Source organism: Pelodiscus sinensis, chromosome 10 (genome assembly GCF_049634645.1).
Source record: "Pelodiscus sinensis isolate JC-2024 chromosome 10, ASM4963464v1, whole genome shotgun sequence".
Taxonomy (NCBI): Eukaryota; Metazoa; Chordata; order Testudines; family Trionychidae; genus Pelodiscus; species Pelodiscus sinensis.
This window is the reverse complement of record NC_134720.1, coordinates 27,374,881-27,394,077: the sequence shown is the minus strand read 5'-3', so window position 1 is coordinate 27,394,077 and position 19,197 is coordinate 27,374,881. Positions and strand designations below refer to the sequence as shown.

At 44.4% G+C, this 19,197-nt stretch overlaps 1 protein-coding gene across 1 annotated transcript; it reads right to left on the bottom strand.

Annotated features, from left to right (window-relative positions):
• Nucleotides 1-275: 275 nt before the first annotated feature.
• On the bottom strand, nucleotides 276-6,300 carry SUCNR1 (succinate receptor 1). Its single transcript, XM_006115976.4, has 2 exons — nucleotides 6,144-6,300; nucleotides 276-3,388 (listed from the first exon to the last, which is right to left on the bottom strand). The coding sequence occupies exons 1-2, from the start codon at nucleotides 6,144-6,146 to the stop codon at nucleotides 2,408-2,410; spliced, it is 984 nt and encodes a 327-aa protein (XP_006116038.2). The 5' UTR covers nucleotides 6,147-6,300; the 3' UTR covers nucleotides 276-2,407.
• Nucleotides 6,301-19,197: the final 12,897 nt, after the last annotated feature.

The following is a 19,197-nucleotide window of genomic DNA, read 5'->3' as shown; positions in this document are numbered from 1 at the left end:
GAGGGGGATGGTGGGTTGCATGTGGGTGTCCCATTGCCGGAGGGCAGGGGCGAGCCACTCACACAGCTCCATGAAGGTGTCCTTCCACATGCAGAAATTCTGGAGACACTGCTGCTCGTCCCACTGCTCCATGATGATCTGATCCCACCAATCAGAACTGGTGTCCAATTGCCAGAAGCAGGGGTGCACAGTGTGCAGGGGAGGGTGGGTGGGGTCGAGCTGCATGATCAGTGCCTGGAGAGAGGTGAGGAGGTGTCCTGCAAAGAGCTCGGGGTCCTGTTCCTGCAGGACTACGAGAGCAGCCCACAGAAACTGCACCAGTAGGTGCAGCATGCAACATAAGAGCTGTCGCCTGCTTGGAGATAGGTTTGGCTTCATGGCAGGAGTGCTGTGATGTCCACAAGGGCAACCAGAGCAGGCAGAGAAAAGGCTTTGCTGTCCCTCAATGAGGTAGACAAAGGAGAAGAGCCTGAGACACAACTGTACAAGGGCATCCCTTTAAGCATGAGCCTCAGATAGCCTTAGGTAGCAGCTACGGGAAGTGAGTGCTGTCCTGATGCCCTGCCTGAAGTGCTTCTGGGTGGCCTTAAATACGATTCAGCATCCATGAGTGTGGACGCTCTATTTCAAAATAGCTCAGTCCTATTTCGATGGGCATTAGCTGTGTAGACGCGCTATTTCAAGATAAGCTATTTGGAGTTTAGACGTGCCCATACTGAATATTGATGGTAGATCCTGTGTGGTGAAAGTGCTAATTTACATCAGTCAAGAATCTTTACTGAAATGTTCAAATGTGTCATATAGGAGATACAGACAGAAATCTCAGCTAATATTGTCCAAATGTACTTTATATTCAATGAATTACAATTTTCATGCTAAGGAATTATTCCGTTTACAGGTGAGAAGTGAGAAAGTCATGAAGTATGGGAACGTGCATATTAAAAGCAAAACATTAAGATTTCTGAAGTTTACTGACTGCATGGTTTATTATCAGACAGTTATTAAACAAATTTTGAGCTGTACCTTGACATGATTAGTTATTGGAGTAACTTGAACAACAGTGCATAGTTCTGCAGCACCTTAGAGGCTAACAAAACATATAGATGGAAGTTTCATCTGAAGACGTGGGCTGTGCCCACAAAACCTCATGATACCATCTACATTTTTTTGTTAATCTTTAAGGTACTGCAGGCCTATTCGCTGTTTTTTAAATTTTTTCCAGTTACAGACTAACATGGCAACCCCTCTGAAACTACCTTATTGGAGTGTCACCTGAGGAATAATCCAATAAGAAAACCATCTCAGACCCCCAGCGCAGCACCCCAGTGCCTTATGGGTGCACAACTATCAAGAGCTAGATGTCATACCTAAACCAAGCAATTTTTACATACAATACTTCATCGTCTATGGAGTGCATTAAAGTGAAGTCTGGTTTGAGATTTGGACTCCTTTAGCCCGACTCAGGTATCAGATGATGCTTGGGCTTCAAAGCAAGATTCTCCATTTTCAGTTATTCAACAAATACCAACACAGAGATATATGATAAGTAAATTATAAAGCTATCGAGCCCATCCTAAGACATACCACTCCCCTGACGAGTTCAACCAAGAATTTTCAGACATTTCTTCTACAAAATAAATGGTCTGCAGCCTCAGAGTGTGAAACAAGAACAGACTAGAGGGCCCTGAGGTGAACGCTGTGTGGGGGACCAAGTGCCTCCATGTCACATGTGCCTAAGTTCAGTATGTGCATGTGTCAGCCAGAGCTCTTAAAAGGAACATCTCTGCCCTCACCTATGAACGCAGTTGAAACACTATTGCATGCATCCTCTGCCCTTTGATAGACACCGTCAAGACATTCAATTTCCATTCGGTTAAAACAGACAAGTGCATATATTCTTCTGTCATGTGACCAGGCCCACCAATAGAGGGCAGGGGAAAGAGGGGGTAAAAGGGGCAGCAGGCCTGGAACCTGGCAATTCAAAGGGCCTGGGCCTCCTGGCTACACAGCTGGAGCCTTTGTCTCTTTAAATTGCCACTTGAATGCCATGCTATGCGCTCTGTGAGGCTCTGAGGGATGGGGGGGGGGGGGTGTACTGAGGGCATGCTGTCTTGCCCTGGTCTTTCGGCTTGAATCCCTGCCTTTCTGGGAGCATGGAGCTGGGCCCTCCCCACCTCGTCTAGGAGCCCATGGAGACTATCGGCTCCCCTGCAACTGTTATAATTACAACCAGCTATTGAAGCCAGTGAGAATTTTGCCTGAATAAAGATAGTAAGATCAGGTTTATTATGCCGTTGGTAAGTAATGGCTTCATTTCATGTACTAGCCAACCCTAAATGAAGCTATCTACATAAAGCCTCAATATATAGCAGTAAAAGCTGTTCCATCAACCAGGGACCTTTATTCCTCAGGGTGTTTCTGTGTCAGAGTGCTTTGTCATCACCTCATTTGCTGTGGGTGTTATCCTTTTTAAGAGTTGTCTTACTTTAGTCATCAGCATTTCCCGAAAGTGATCACCCATGAGGAAATAAAAGACAGGATTAATGACACTATTTAAAAAGGCAATAGGCCGTGTGATAATATAAATGGCGTGGATGATGTTCTTTGTGCACTGGGTTTGATTCCAGGATTTCATTTGAGAGGCAATCCTCACATTGCGCATTATGTGGTATGGAGTAAAGAGGAGTAAAAAGATAACCAGTGCTATGATGACTAGAGAAAGAGGTTTCTCAAGTGGCTGAGCAGCTGTGAACTGCTCACTACGGTTCTTAAGAAAGCGAACCATCTTCAGGTAAAAAAAGCACATAACACACAGAGGGATTACAAACCCCAAAAACGTCAGGCACATACTATAGATCAAGTTCCTTTCTGCTTCTCGAGAACTTGCATAATCTCTACATTGGTTATCACTGACATCAGTTTTTATGAAGGTGAATATTGGCACCAGTTCAAGTGTAACCAGAATCCATACGGCAACAGATAAAACAACAGCTATCTTCTTTTTCTGTAGAAAATGATCTCTGAAGGGATATTGAATGAGCATATAACGATCAATGCTGATAAAGGTGAGAAAAAGGATGCTTGTGTATAGGTTTACATGCAGGAGGAACCTGTTGCTTCGGCACAAAACATCCCCATATGTCCACTCTCCTTTGCAGTAGCTTGTCACCAACATTGGAAGTGTACATAGAAATGCAAAGTCTGATAATGATAAGTTAAACAGGTAAATATTGCCACTTTTCCAAATTTTCAGGCAGAAGATGTAGCCAAAGACGACAATGCTATTTCCAATGATGCCAAAAATGAACTCAATAGTATACATGGTAGAAAGGTAATACTTTGACAGGGTGTTATTCATCTCCAGGCAATCATTTGCCTTATACCCATCCTGGAAAGTTAAAAACATAAAATCAATAAGAATAAAAATGACAATTACAGTGCTATTCTATTTTTTGATATCTCAACTGTGATAAATGTGGTTATTGCAACTTAATTTTCTTTTACACTATCTTTTCACTTCCATCTCTGCAAAAAAAAAGTCTTATAAACACAACCTTACTGTTTCAAGGTCTTGACATCAAAGAGATGTAAAAAACATAATGATCAAAAATACAGATGAAATTGTGAGAATACTTCCTTAGTAAGAAATGGAGCAAGGACTTTGGGATTGTGTATGAGATTTATTTTCCTGAGGGTCTCCCATAAGACAGAGCACAAAGCTGTGTGTCCATTATACTAACTGTCTAAACTAAAATCATTATGTTATACTTACACAGCACTGGGCAATAGAGAATGTGATAGGAGGAGGGAGAAAAAGCTGTCATAATAGCATTTTGGGGGGAAATCACCTCTTTCTGTGTCAGTGGGGCTTTACTCCTACATCTTACTCACTGCTTACTGTGGCAGAAATCCCATCATTTCCAGAGGGACCTTTGCCCAAGTAAGGAATGAAATTGTAGTATAGGATTGAGCCATTGGTAATGACTGTATTGGGAAGAAGTTTCAATTAGTCATGTTAGTTAGAAAAAGGAAACAATCTTGTTTATCAACCCATAAGAATGTGTACTGTTTATATGGTCATTGGAATAAGCTAATGTTCATCTTGTTTATCAGAATTACATAGACACAGCCTTATAAGAGTGATAATAGCATGCATTGCAGTTGACATTTGTGTCTCAGAACTTCTAAGGCAATTTTGAAGAAAAGGAGATTTCATTTCTTGCAATTTCATAGATCATAATATTAGTTTTCTATTTTTCACAATACAAGCCAATGCTAAACATATTAAATCCAAAGTTCACAATTGTTGGCAAAGTTAGGGTCAGATCTAAATCCCACTGAAGTCAATAAAAAGACATTAGCTAAATTCAAGTTTGGATAAAATTATCAGTTAAATATCAGTGGTAAAGTCTAAACTTTCATCAATTCACGATTTTTAGTGAACATTTTACAAGTAAATCTCAGCTCTATTCAGCTCTCTGTATGGTGTATTATTATAATTATAATTATTTATTTGTAAGATAGAATGCCCAGGGTCCTATTCTACTGAGTGCTGTGAAGTTGAGATGCAGTTACTGCCCCAAGGAACTTTCAGCATAGTATATTTTTCTGTATTTTAGCTAACAGGTAATGATTTGATTGCTGCAAGCTGAGAAAAGTGCTATATTAAAGGAATATACGCACACAATTTAGCTTATTTGCAAAGTTGTAAAAATACATTGTCCAGCACCCTTGTCTAGTGCAGGACTATCTATGAATAATTATGTTTACAATTTTAAGTTATTTTATGATATAAATTATCAAATTAGCTGGGATAATTGAGAACAACATTCACAATTTATTATGCCTTCTATTTGGCTATTTAAACCAACCATTTATTATCCTGCTATTGGATTTCAGAATAAAATACATCATGACAGGCTAACAAGAACTTTTGGAAGCCACTTGTTAAAATTCCAGAGATGACTGGGATACTTTGTCTCTGAAGTAGTTCAGGCACATCTCCCTTGAAATGTGTAAATTAGCCCTTGTCCTAAAAAATATTGCTTTGCATTTAAATTTCACCTAGTATCAACTGGGGCGGGGAGGGGGGAATAATTCCAGTGAAAGGCTGTTTCCATTTTCCTCAAATAACCAAGCTGATCTTTGTGCTATATCTTCACTGTATTCAGTGTGTTTTTCAGGAACAAATATAAACATCTCTACCAGAGTGGACTTAGTAGAATTTTGTTTACCGAGTTTTGCCTTCATAGGTTACAGTGATGTGAAATTCTGTTTAAATAGGGGAAGCACATTAATAGCGCACGCACACACACACCCTGGTTTGTGGTGCTTATTAGTGACTAATGAGGTATTTTTTGTAGGAGCCCATTATTAAAATATTGGCAGCACAATCACTGACAACGTATAGTGAGAAAAAAAAATGTAAGAAAAACAGAAATGAGATTACAACTTATGTTCAATGAAGTTTCGATTAACATTTCCTAAGAATAGGAATCACATTTTCTCAAAATATATTGACATTCCTGTTTTAAATGTTTTGTATATTTATTGTTTACGTTGTCTAAAATATATAAAAATCTGTCACTAATCTATAGGGGCAGCTGATTATTGTAGCAAGAAAACTACTTTTAAGATTATGAGATAAAATAGTTATATGAATCAAAGATGAATATACAACATATCATGTACTAATAGATACCTGTAAAAATGTTAGTTGACATCATCACAAGATACTGACTTTAATCACAGAAACCCCATATACCTGCTTTTAGCTAAGCCCTTGCAATTCAAATCATTGTGACCAAATTTAAACCTTTTAAAAAAATAAAAGTTTGAACAATGGGATTGCTGCACACCACATATGCTTTCAATGGAAAAAAGTGGTAAAATATTGAAAGCTCCATTGTTTCATGTACCTCCTGAAAACAGACTTATTGATCCCCTTCAGAGCAATATTCAGGGAAAAGGTAACTCAAAGGCAGAGTGAGGCACACCATTTAGTTGCTCCTATATGGCTAATCACATCTTTGAATGTTCACAAAGGGATAGTAATTCTAACATTTTGTCATAAGCCTGAAAGAGTAAATCACTAACAGTTTAAAAAGGCATGAAAGTCTAGCTCACTAAAGATTGTAACTTACCATTTTGTGGTAGACACTTGGTAGACACTCCTTTAACCATGACCCGATGAAAGTGTCTGGCTTATTAGAGTGCAACTTGAACACGTTGTCTCAGCTTATTTTGCATATCATGCAAAGGTGGTTAATTATTCAAGAGAATGGGGCACATTGTCTGAGCTTGATTTGCAGGAAGCCTCACTGAAGTGGGAAATATTGCGAAACTTACTCTGAGTCAACTAGAAAAATAAACTTGATCTTAGCCAAAAGGTAATTATTTTTTACACAGACCTAGTCCAACTTGACTATATGTGCTGCAGAAAGTAGCCAAAAATCCTGCATTGTGGTTATTTATCATATTCACTTTTATATGGCTAGAGAATGCTGAAAACATCATTATAACAGATTTTGAATTTAGCAAACAGATGCTTAAAACTATTATTTCCTAATAATAAAGAAATATTCATCACAAGAGGATATGTATAGCCTTGTGGTTGAATTACAGGACTAGAAGTAAGGAAATCTGGGTTCTACTGCCATTTATCCTATTCACTGACCTTGGGCAAATCAACCAACTCTGGTACCTCAGTTTCCCCATCAAAATAAGCAGAATGAGGCTTCCCTACTTCCTCAAGTGTTATGAGAATTAATTCACAAATGTTCATAATGTGCTTTGAGGTCCTCAGATGGAAGGAAAATTTAAGTCATTGTTTGTTTTATTGCCAAATTAATTTTAGTTTTCTAAGGACAAAGGAAACATTCAGCATGTTGATGGTTAAAATAAAATATAATGAACAGACTAATATAATCATATCATTAATGACCAACTAGACCCCCTATTAACTGTTTGTCTTAGCTTTTACAATTTACAAGAGCAGAAAATATTTTTATAATTCCAAAGCTTTTTATTTTGCACTCCAGTGCTACAGAACATAACTGGATGTATTTCCTGAATAAGCACAGATAGTCTGCTTCTGTAGACTCTCATAGCACCACTGAATCTATTAAGCCTGAGCTAATTCACACCAGTGAATAATTTACCCCTAAGTTTCAAAATATTCAGCTCATTTTTTCACTCTAAGATAATCTGGACCTGCTGATTTACATGACTAAATATTTTGCATGAGGTCTTCAGCTATGTGTCTTCAAGCTTCATTTTCATATGCCTAAGGAATTGTTGCACTCTGTTAATTTTATTTTCACACAAATTCAGTTTGCAAAACAAAAGTTTGGATTTTTTGCATGTGCAAAAATGTGGTCATGATAAACAGCTTGCAGCAAAAGATGTAAACACACAATAAAAATCTCTGGCAGAGTGCACACAGATACAAGTCAGAAAATGGGCAGAACCACCTCCTTCTCTAGCCATTGTGTGTTAGGTGAGGCCAGTGCCTAAATCAGTTCCCACAAGAGGCAACTGAGGCTGTGTCTACACTTCCAATTGATCCACAAAACTTTTGTCATTTATGGGGGCTTAAATGACCCCTCTCTGAGGGTATGGCTACACTTGCACACTAGTTCAAACTAGGGATGCAAACATAGGAATTCGAAATAGTCAATGAATCCGGGATTTAAATATCCCATGCTTCATTAGCATAATCGCAGCCACACGCTATTCCGAACACCCAGCTGATTCGAAAGTGAAAGTGCGCTCTGGGCCGCGTTAGTTTGAATCAAACCCCTTGGTTCGAACTAACATTACTCCTCCACAAACAATGAGGAGTAATGTTAGTTCGAACCAAGGGCTTTGATTCAAACTAATGTGGCCCGGAGCGCACTTTCACTTTCGAATCAGCTGGAGTTTGAAATAGCACGTGGCCAAGATTATGCTAATGAAGTGTGGGATATTTAAATCCCAGCTTCATTGACTATTTTGAATGCCTACATTTGCATCTCTAGTTCGAATTAGGGTGCAAATGTAGATATACCCTGAGGCTACATCTAGACTGCAAGCCTCCTTCGAAAGAGGCTTTTTCGAAAGTATCTTTCGAAAAAGCCTCTTTCGAATAAGCGTGTCTAGACTACAATACGCAGATTGGAAAATCGATCCGCTTTTTCGAAAAAGAGCGACCTGACTGCTGGACGCTCTTTCGAAAGGAAAAGCCACCCGGAACCGCTTCTGCCAGGGCATGGGGGCAGCATTTCCTTCCAAGTGCTTCTGCCTGCCCTTTGCAGAGACACGTGGTTAAAGGGACGCCCCTGAACACCCGTTGCTCTGCTCCTGCAGCTGCCTTTGCTGTCCCTCTGGGTATGTCTACACTACCCCCCTAGTTCGAACTAGGGGGGGTAATGTAGTCATACGGAGTTGCAAATGAAGCCCGGGATTTGAATTTCCCGGGCTTCATTTGCATAAAGCCGGCCGGCGCCATTTTTAAATGGCGGCTACACGTGGCACGGACTAGCTAGTCCTAATCCGAACTAGCTAGTCCATGCCGCGTGTAGCCGCGCGGTACGGGGTCCGAAGTAGCCATCATTTAAAAATGGCGCCGGCCGGCTTTATGCAAATGAAGCCCGGGAAATTCAAATCCCGGGCTTCATTTGCAACTCTGTATGACTACATTACCCCCCCTAGTTTGAACTAGGGGGGTAGTGTAGACATACCCTCTAGGAGGTAAGCAAGGCATTGCAGTGCTTGTTTGGAGTGCTCAGCTTCCGGGGACACCCCAGCAGGTTTTTTGTGTGGAGGTTTTTCTGTTTTAGACCCGTGTTTTCGGCATGGAGCCAGAGCTGCCCCTGGGCAGGCGATGGCCCCACGCCATCATACTGCAAGTGTTACTGCATCTGCATGACAAAGTCATGAGGCTACTTCCCCATCTGGACCCAGACCAGAGGTACGAAGGGATTGTCCGTCATGCAGCCCCACTGCCCTTGCCTCCAAACTTCTTTGTGGACAGGCGTTTTTGGAGGCTTGACACCAGCTCTGACTGGTGGGACCGGTTCGTTATGGAGCTCTGGGATGACCAAGAGTGGCTACGCAACTTCCGGATGCAAAAGAGCACTTTCCAGGAGCTCGCTCCGGCTCTGCAACAGCAAGACACCCACCTGCGGCCCACTATCCCCCTGGAAAAGAGGGTCGCTATTGCCCTCTGGAAGCTGGCCACCAATTTGGAGTGGGCAGGTCTACTGTTGGATACATCCTGATGGAGGTAAGTCATTGTCTGGGGACTGTCACAGTTTGGAGTGGGGGGAAGGGAGACTGTCAGGAAGGGCAAAGTGGAGTGTGAGTGGGAGGGAGCTCCTCCACACACCCTGAATTGTTGGGGGGGGGAGTTCTGAAGAGGGGATTCCCGGGGTGTTGAGAGGGAAGGTGGGTGGTGGGTTCTCCTCCTAAGAGATAAGGCACCCCTTCTAAAATTTTGTTGTCTGTCTCTTTCTGCAGGTGGTGAGGGCCATCAATTCTGAGCTGCTGAACAGACTCGTCTGTCTAGCAGATCTGGACAGCGTCATGGCCGGCTTTGCTGCCCTTGGCTTCCCGAATTGTGGAGGAGCGCTCAATGGGACACACATTCCAATCCGTGCACCGCCCCATCAAGCAGCCCAATTCATTAACAGAAAGGGCTACTTTTCTATGGTCCTCCAGGCCCTGGTCAACCATCGTGGCCAGTTTTCTGACATTTGTGTTGGGTGGTCAGGGCGGGCACATGATGCCCGCATCTTCAGGAACTCATACCTGTACCAGAGGCTTCAGGCAGGAACATTTTTCCCGCATCACAACTTTGCGGTTGGGGATGTGCACATGCCGGTGTGCATAGTGGCTGATGCCGCCTACCCCCTGATACAATGGCTGATGAAGCCCTACAGCGGTCACCTGGATGCGAGCAAGCAGCAGTTAAATCTCACCTTAACCGGGCTCGCAACCAGGTGGAATGTGCGTTCGGACGTTTAAAAGGGAGATTCCGGTGCTTGCTCACACGGCTAGACATGGGGGAGCGCAACATCCCTGAGATGGTGGCCACGTGTTGCGTTCTCCATAACCTGGTGGAGAGGAAAGGGGAGGCCTTCCTACAAGGGTGGGGTACAGGTGCTGATGGTCAGGAAAGGCACTTTGTCCAGCCCCGGACAGCTGCCATCCGCCAGGCTCACCGGTCTGCTGTTTGCATACGGGAGGCCCTACAGGAGCAATTCTCAATTGGAGGCCACTGACTCTACTGGGGGGCTTCTGCCTGGGGACTGGGCCCTGGCCCGATAAAAGCTTCCCTCTGCAACCCATCTCCTGACCCTGTTTGGAGAAATAATAAACACCAGGGTTTGTCTCAAAAGAATAAGTTCTGTTTTATTGTTATAAATATCAGTCACTGGAAAATAGTATAACTGTTGCAAACATAAAAAAGCTTTTGTTGATTTGTGATGTAGAAAATATACTTTCATGCCAAACTATGTACAATAGACATTTTCTTTAACACTATCCGTGTTATTTAACTGGGCTGATGGGGGTGCTTGAAACCTGGAGGGGGGAAGGGGATCAGGTTGCACGGTGCTTGCCTGCTCTCAGTCTCCTGCTTGGGCCTCGTGTACGGGGTCCACCATGGCCACGGGATCGGGTGGGGCGACTGTCCGTTGGCTGGACAACAGAGGGTAGGTGCTCTTGGGACTGGGAGGCCTGGGGGAGAGGAGGGCCAGGGGAAGAGAGGGGCTGGGAGACTGGGGGGGCTGGGGGAGAGGGAGGTCCAAGGGGGGAAAGGGATGCTGCTGTGGAAGGGGGGTTTGGTGGGGCAGGGTCATGGGGTGCTGGAGGAGCAGGACCAGGCACAGGAGCAGGCAAGCTGCAGACCTCCCTGAGAGTGGCACACAGGGACATGCGCTGCTGGACCAGCTCTTCCATCAGCCGATCATGCCACCGAGCCTCTGCCTCCGCCCTCTCTCGCAGGATGGTGTTGAGCTCCTGCACGGCCTCCACATGCTGCCTCAGGATGTCCGCATACACACGCCTGTGTCTGCGGCTCCCATGTCCCTGAGATGGAGGTGGGGCTGGGGTGCAGCGGCCCTCTTGCATGGCTGGTCTGGCTGGGAGGAAAAGAGGAAGACACAATCAGTCATAAAAAACTGGACTATGTAGCACTTAAAATACTAACAGGATGGTTTATTAGGGGATGAGCTTTCCTGGGCCAGACCCACTTCCTCAGATCAGAGTAACACGGCTACATTTCTATCACAATCAGTCATGTGTGCAACAGCTGTCCAAAAGGGCATGCCCTCTCCTTGAGACAGGAAAATCAGACATTCTGAAGGTAACACCGTGTGTGACCTGGGCATCAGCCTGAGCATCACAGGTTTCCCTTGTGCATCACCCACTGTGCACCCACCTACCCCTCCCCCCCCCCGGGTGTTACACAACCTCACTGCACTCACCTGCTGCTTCATCTCCGGCATCAGATGACACCTGGGAGGCCTCTGGGGTCTGTGTGACTGGCTCCTGAGTGAGGGTCGCCGTCTCCTCACTGTCCTCCTCTGGCACCATGTCCCCGTCTCCAGACTGCGCTGGGTCCTGCTCTGGCGCGTCCACCACAGGGTCCCCCAAGCCAGACTGGATGAGACGCCGCGGTGTGCGTGCTTCACCACCACCCAGGATCTGGTCCAGCTCAGAATAATAGGGGCAGGAGTGGGGGGGGGGGGCTGCCCCAGAACGGGAGCTATCCTCCCTGGCCTTCACATAACCTTGGCGCAGCTCCTTAACTTTGGAGCGCACCTGATCCTGGGTACGGGGGTAGTGTCCTCTCTGGGCCAGGGCCTCTGCCATGCGGCCAAAAATGTCCGCATTTTGTTGCCTGCTTTTTAGGGCTTGTAAGGCCTCCTCCTTTGCCCAGAGCTCGAGAAGGGTCTTGAGCTCTGGCCCAGACCATGCCATTGCCCGGTGTTTGGAGCCCCTGGTTGGCTCCCCAGAAGGCTCTTTAGAAGGGCCAGGAGGGTCTTGGGGCTGGGACATGCTGCACTTAACCAGCCGTGTGCTCTGGCTGCTTTGCTGCCACAAGTGGCTGTGAGGGTGCCTGTCCCTTTAACAAATGGCTGCAGACAGGAACCAGAGAGATGCAAGGCATGCCCCAGATTGTCCATCAGGGCTTCTTCCTGGAGGCCATTATTTTCAAAAAAATGGCCTCCCCGCATCCACACTCACTTATTTTTGACGGATCTCCGTCAAAAAAGGCGTTCTTCCTTGTGCAATGAGTTTTACCACCGTCAAAAGAAAAGCCGCGTTCTTTTGATTTAATTTCGAAAGAATGCGGCTGTAGTCTAGACGCAGGTGAAGTTTTTTCAAAAAAAGGCTAATTTTTTCAAAAAAAACCTTGAGTCTGGACACAGCCTGAATGACAAAGTTTTGTTGCAGCAAGTACCAGTGTGAATGCTGCTTTGTAGGCAGGAACATTCCCCTGCTGACAAAGCGAAACCCACTCATGAGGAGGTAGAAGTATTTTGTCTGCAAAAGTGCCAACAAACAGCATTCACACATGCTGATGTTTAGCGACAAGGCTGTGTCACTAAAAGCTGCATGGTGTAGATGTACCCTGAGCTTCCTGACTACAGGTGGTGAGTTCTATTCGTGGATTACCAAGTGAGATAGGCACTTCCCTGCAACCTGGCTCTGGGCACCTATTGCTTTGAGAGGGATCGGGCTGATCCATCAATCTCATCAACATATTGTTCTAATTAGCTTAGGCAGCTCCACACCTAACATGCTGGCTTTTGTGGATCACATTTTAAAATACCTCTCTCTCTCTCTCTCTCTCTCTCTCTCTCTCTTCATTGTATAATATTCAATTAATTCATTCTCTCTCTTCATGGTGTAACACTCTATTGATTCATTAACTTGGGCTTTTTGGATCTTACTGTTGTTCCCGTGAGTTTCTTTGTGCTTAAAAGTTAGTTGCTCAGTGTTGCAATACCTCAAGCCCTTTGTGGATCCCACCCCCAATAGCCATCTTAGCAAGTCAAACCAATAGCTATCTAGCCCAACATCCTGTCTCTGACCATGACCAGCATCATATACTTTAGAACTGCAAGGGGAGAAAAAGTCTGTGAAGCCTCCTTTATTCTGGTTTCCATCGCATCAGTAAAATGACAGCTGTGAGTTAAATTAACAGAATGTGTTTTCAGCTGACAAGTGTGTCTACAAAAGGACTTAAATTGTCTTAATTCCAGTTGTTTTTAAACTGATTTTCTCTACAACCTGTGAAGAAGTTAGCTGGGCTGTAAAGCATGAGAACTTATATATATTCCAAAACTTTAAAAAAAAGTATTACACAAATATGCACATGTAAAGTTTGAGACCAAGATGCGAAGAAGCCAGTATTGCTGTTCTGTAATAGGATGGTGATCAGCAAGGTATATGGAGAGGTATAGACAGAGGATCCAATCCTGTAAGCCTGTTTCACCAAAAAAAAGTACCATTCATTTCAAACTATATTGTATATAAAGGTGACAGACCCATTTATTTCATTTTTAAATAGGATTTTTTTGTGACGAGGTCTGAATTTCATGTAAGCAAATAATTACTTTTCTGCCCAGCTAATGGCAGCCTTCTGACAATGACTGGCAGGCCTTAATACTATACCACTATACTATACTATGGCTCCAAAATGCATTTATTTATTGATATGGGGAGTGTAGCATGAGATCAAGAAAATAATTCTGCTTGACCTTGAGAATACTGTAGCACTTTCAAGGAGCATTTGTGCAGTAAATTCCAGGGTCAGTAACGTATGTATGTTTACAGAGCATTAATTGCATGTAACTATGGCTAACCCTTAAGTGATCACAATCTAATTTCAACATAAACAGGATAGTTGCTGCAATATTTCTTAGTCTGATTGTATCTAATATTTGGTTAGCACTATTAGTGTACGTGACACTGCACTACACGTACTATGTCAAAACAAAAAGATCCATGATGCAAGGAGCATAAATTCTAAAAAATTCTCTGCAGAGAAAAAAAATCAACTGAGTTTGAGCCAATCTCCCTGGCTGTAAAGAGAATGCATCTCACCTCTCTTCTTTACAGTGTGCACCTGTACTTTCAGGTGAGTCCCTGATAGTAGTAGGCAAAGTCCTTCCTCATGTGAAAGTTCTTGCCCTCAGAGCCCCGCTGAGTTCAGTTCAATCACACATTCTATTCATGTAAGGTAGGTTATGATGTCATTAGCAGGGCAATGGTTCCAGCTCAACATCCCTTCCCCTTCCAACAAAGGAAAGGCTACTTCGCATCTGTCTGATGAAGCAAGCTTAAACCCAGGAAGGGACCTTAGGAAGAGGAAAAAATTATGAAAAAATTGCCAGGTTACAACTATATCCACTCTCAAGTCCCTACCCAAGGTGGTAAGACTGCAGTCTTAGCTTCTTTACCATTCCTGCCAGTGCTAGTGCAAGGTTTTTGACACCCTAGGTAAACTACGATTGGTGCTGCCCCCCATTCAATATAGAGAAAAATGAGAATTCTAGATTGAAAATTTACCTTTATTTACTTGGCATTCAAAATGAACAATGTAAAAATAAAAAATCTTAATCTTGCAAGTATTTGTGGTTCTTCTTTTACAATCTTGTTAAACCCTCTTACCATATTTTTTAAGTCCATCACAATACAAATTGTTTATGGGCACAGAGTCTTTGGGGTCACAGCTCATAATACAACTGCATGACTGACCAACACTGAACTACTGAGAATGACAGAACTGTCAGACCCTGCGCCATGGCAGCAAACCCAGGTGGTGTTCTTTTGAAGCTATGCCCTATGACACATTTTAACTGTATTTACATACACAGCCATGCTCCACAACGGGAAATAAATGATATAACTTGACCTCTGACATGGCAATGATGCACTGTTCTACAAGTATAAGGTGACTCCTTAGTTTGCCTAGATGGTTGGGCCAGCCCTGATTCCTAGACCCGGATACAAAAGAGAGAGCAATCCAGACACAAAAGAGTGAACAAGCCAGAAAACTAGATCTGTCAGTCTCCAACAATGACTCTTCAGGTGTTCCATGCTATGTAGCCAAACCCTGGAGTTCCTACAAGTTACAACTACCATTGCACTGGGTAAGTATTTCTGAATTCTTTCCATTGATTTCTAGATTTCTTGTAGAATAAGGATCCAATCAAGTATTTCAAACCTGGATTCTCTGCTCTTTCCCTCCTCCCCTCCCCCCAAACTAGTGGACTTGTAACTGAAGATGACAACTTTTGGAGAGGAACCCCATCACAATGAAGTATGAAAAAGTGACTTACATGCCTCTTCCCATCCCTCTCAAACACACAAGTTTGCATAATGAGATGCCACTGAAGCAAGTCCAAAACCAATGCTATAACAGGTTGGACCTCCCTGATCTAGCATGCTCAGGACCTCAGCAGTCCCAAACCAGGGTGTTTGCTGGACCAGGGAAGGTCACTGTTCCCCTGCTGGCCACTGGCCCCATTCCCAAGCTGCCAGCCCCACAGGCTCCACCCCTGTCCAGTAGAGCTCCCAGCCACTGCCCACCTCCCCTGCCACTGGGGTTGAGCCTTTCTGGTCAGGCTAGGACTCCAGCTGTGACTGCTTGGCCCTAGATACCCTGCCACTGGCCTGACTCGGGGCTCCCCTGCAGCCAGTCCAGCTGGTACTCCTGGCCACCACCGGCTCCCCTGCAGCTGCTCTGGACAGGGGTATCCCGGCCGACGCTGTCCCCTCTGCTGCCAGCCCAGCCAGGGACTTACCAGCTGCTGCTAGCCCCTCTGAAATTGGTCCAGCCGGTACTCCCTGTCCTCCGCCAGCCTCACTGCAGATGATCTGTCAGCCCCTCTGCCACTGGACTCCCAGTAGGCCCCACTTCAGTCACCAGGGCTCTCTGGCCAGTAACATCCATGGACCTTGTTGGATCACAGACGTTGCTGGACCAGAGAGTCCCAGATTTTGAAGATGCAACCTGTTTTTATTTTTTAGACTGGGTTAGACAGATACGCAGTGACTCAACCTTCAAGTTAGGAAAAGAAAAAAACAGATTTTTAGAATAGGTGGAAGGAGCAGGGAAAAATGAAAGATAATAAAAAGCACCACAGGATTGCTGTATTTTTAAGAGAAGTGATAGATCTGTCCCTAACAGAAGCTGTAGTATTTCCTTAGGGTATGTCTACACTGCAGAGTTCTTTTGGAAAAACGGCTGTTTTTCTGAAAAAACTTCACTTATGTCCACACTGCAATCACGTTCTTTCGAAAAAAAATTGAAAGAACAGAGGGGTTTTCTGACATTGATAAACCTCTTTCTATGAGGAAGATGCCTTTTCCTGAAAGAGCTCTTTCAGAAAAAAGGCGTGTGTAGACGGGGAAGAGGGGGTTCTTTTGAAAGAAGAGGAAAGAGGAAAAAGCACAGGTGCCCGGGTGGCCACTCCATCCATAGTAATCACAGCTTAAATGCGAGATAGCATCCATTCAGTGTGGACGCTATCTTTTAAAAAAATAGATCACTTTTTCGATGTGCTTTTGCTGTGTCTCTAAACCACTTTATATGTCAGTTTCAGAGAGGGACAGGTCATATATATTTGGGGAGTCCTGTGATTTAGTAGTGATAAAACAGGCCCACCGATGGGAGGCAAAAGGGACAGCTGCCCTGGAGCCTTGTAGTCTACTGAGCAATTCTGATACAGCAGCAATGGCAGCAGCTGGGGCCCCGGGGGCATGCACTGGTTCAGCACTGAAGGATTGACTGGGGGAGGCTAGCTCCAAGCCCCATCCCTTCTGCTTGAAGCCCCACGCCTCCTGGAGGCCCGGAGTCTGCCCCTGCCAAGACCTTGCCCAGGGCCTTGTGAAGTCTGGTGGCTACCATGTGCCATGACACTGATGTTCATCACGGTTGGCAGATAAACAGAACTATTAAGGCTCCTGCCTTGAGGAGTTTTCAATCTAAAGCTGACAAGCTATCATGGAAAAAGTGATGGACTAGGAAGTAAGTGGGGATGGGTAGCAAGGGAAAAAACCAAAACAGCAGTTCTCTTATTTACAAAAAGAATGCAGATCTCATGATACATGGGTATTGATTTCTCCCTTACTCTTCTTTGGTCTATGGCAGTGACACCCAAATGTTTCCTGTCATGCGCCCCCTTATCAATAATGGAATCCAGGTCCCCCATTCTTGGTCGGAAGGAGCTTGGGCTGAATGCAGAGCTGGGACAAACCTGTTGATGGGGGGAGAGGGGCTAAGATGGCCTGGGAGTGGAGACAAAATGAGGGCAGAGGCTGAGGTCAGGAGCCAGAAATGAGTCTGGGGCCAGGAGCAGAGCCACAGCCATGAGCTGTCAGTCAGGGCCAGAATAGAGCTGTGACTGGAGCCAGTGTTCAGCTGAGTGCAGAACAGGGTTGGGTGGCACTTCCTTTCCACTCCCTCTGGGGTGGCCCAGCTGTCCTCTCCCCACTGGAGCATTTATCCATGTACACCCAGAGGATACCCCATGATTCGCTGACCAGAGGGCTAAGATTCCTAAGCTTCTACAGACACCCCTCATTCCATATTTTCCCCCATTTAAGTCTTTTTATTAACAAAGACTGTTAATGAATATTTTCAGATTTTGCTATGAATATTGCATATTATGTAGCTAGGAAAATTGCATAGTTAGGCTGCTCTTTTGCTCAAATGCAAGTGGTTTTAATCATTTAGATGCTTTATGCTGCAAGTTCCTTAGAGCACAGACAGTTTTTAATAAGGAAAACAACCAGCACACAGTGGGCATACAGTATACAACATAAGTAATAATCAAATTTCTCTTGATCCAGGAAAGAAATCATTTCCCTTGCTTCTTTCAGGATTTTCAATTTGTACTAACTTCTCTTGTTCTTGCCTGGAAGAGCCAGGCTACGTCTACACTGGCCCCTTTTCCGGAAGGGGCATGTAAATTTCACTAGTCGTCGTAGGGAAATCCGCGGGGGATTTAAATATCCCCCGCGGCATTTAAATAAAAATGTCCGCCGCTTTTTTCCGGCTTTTAAATAAGCCGGAAAAGAGCGTCTAGACTGGCCCCGATCCTCCGGAAAAAGTGCCCTTTTCCGGAGGCTCTTATTCTTACTTCAAAGGGCACTTTTTCCGGAGGATCGGGGCCAGTCTAGACGCTCTTTTCCGGCTTTTTTAAAAGCCGGAAAAAAGCGGCGGACATTTTTATTTAAATGCCGCGGGGGATATTTAAATCCCCCGCGGATTTCCCTACGACGACTCGTGAAATTTACATGCCCCTTCCGGAAAAGGGGCCAGTGTAGACGTAGCCCCAATGTGTCTCAAAAGGTCAGCTGGAAAGGCACCAGCCAAATCCCCTCAGCTTTGTACCTCAGGAATATACTATCTTGCACTGCTCAAATTTGCAATGCATAATTCATTCATCATTTCAGTGCAAAGTAGGTATACACTAGCCTATGTAAAACCTGAGCACATTTACCGGACACTCCCAGTAAATTCACTGGTAAAGAAACAGTTAAACAATTTATGACCACAAAAGACAGTCATGTAAAGTTTATCATGATAGCCAAATGGTCAGAGTGGTTTCCAAAAGAAAATACAACCTGAACTGTCAAGCATATTAGAGTGGGAAACCACTAGCTTAAGTAGTTCCTCCCTCCACTGGATATTGCAGACCTTGATACACAGGCTTGTCCCTTAAACCTGGGCCAGTCCTGTCTGTTAGGGTACGGCTACACTGTGTTTTATTTTTCAGAAGAGATATGCAAATAGCGCTCGCATTTGCATACCTTCTTCCAAAGAAGAGGCTTTTCTGCCATTTGGCCCCATCTGTATGGGACCAAATGTTGGAAAAAAAACCTCTTTCGAAAGCCCCTGTAAGCCTTGTTTTACGAGGAGGAAGGGGGCTTTCAAAAGAGGTTTTTTCCCCTACATTTTGTCCCATATAGATGGGGCCAAATGGCAGAAAAGTCTTTTCCGGGAAAAAAAATGGAAGAAGGTAGGAAAATGTGAGTGCTATTTGTGTACCTCCTCCGAAAAATAAAACACAGTGTAGCCATACCCTAAATTAGAGTCTTCAGTCTTCTGAGTGTTGCAGCAGTAGTTGTCTTGCAGCAGAGAAAAATATGGGGACTGTTGTTGCTGGCATGAGTGAGTCTCAGGTCCGACACTGG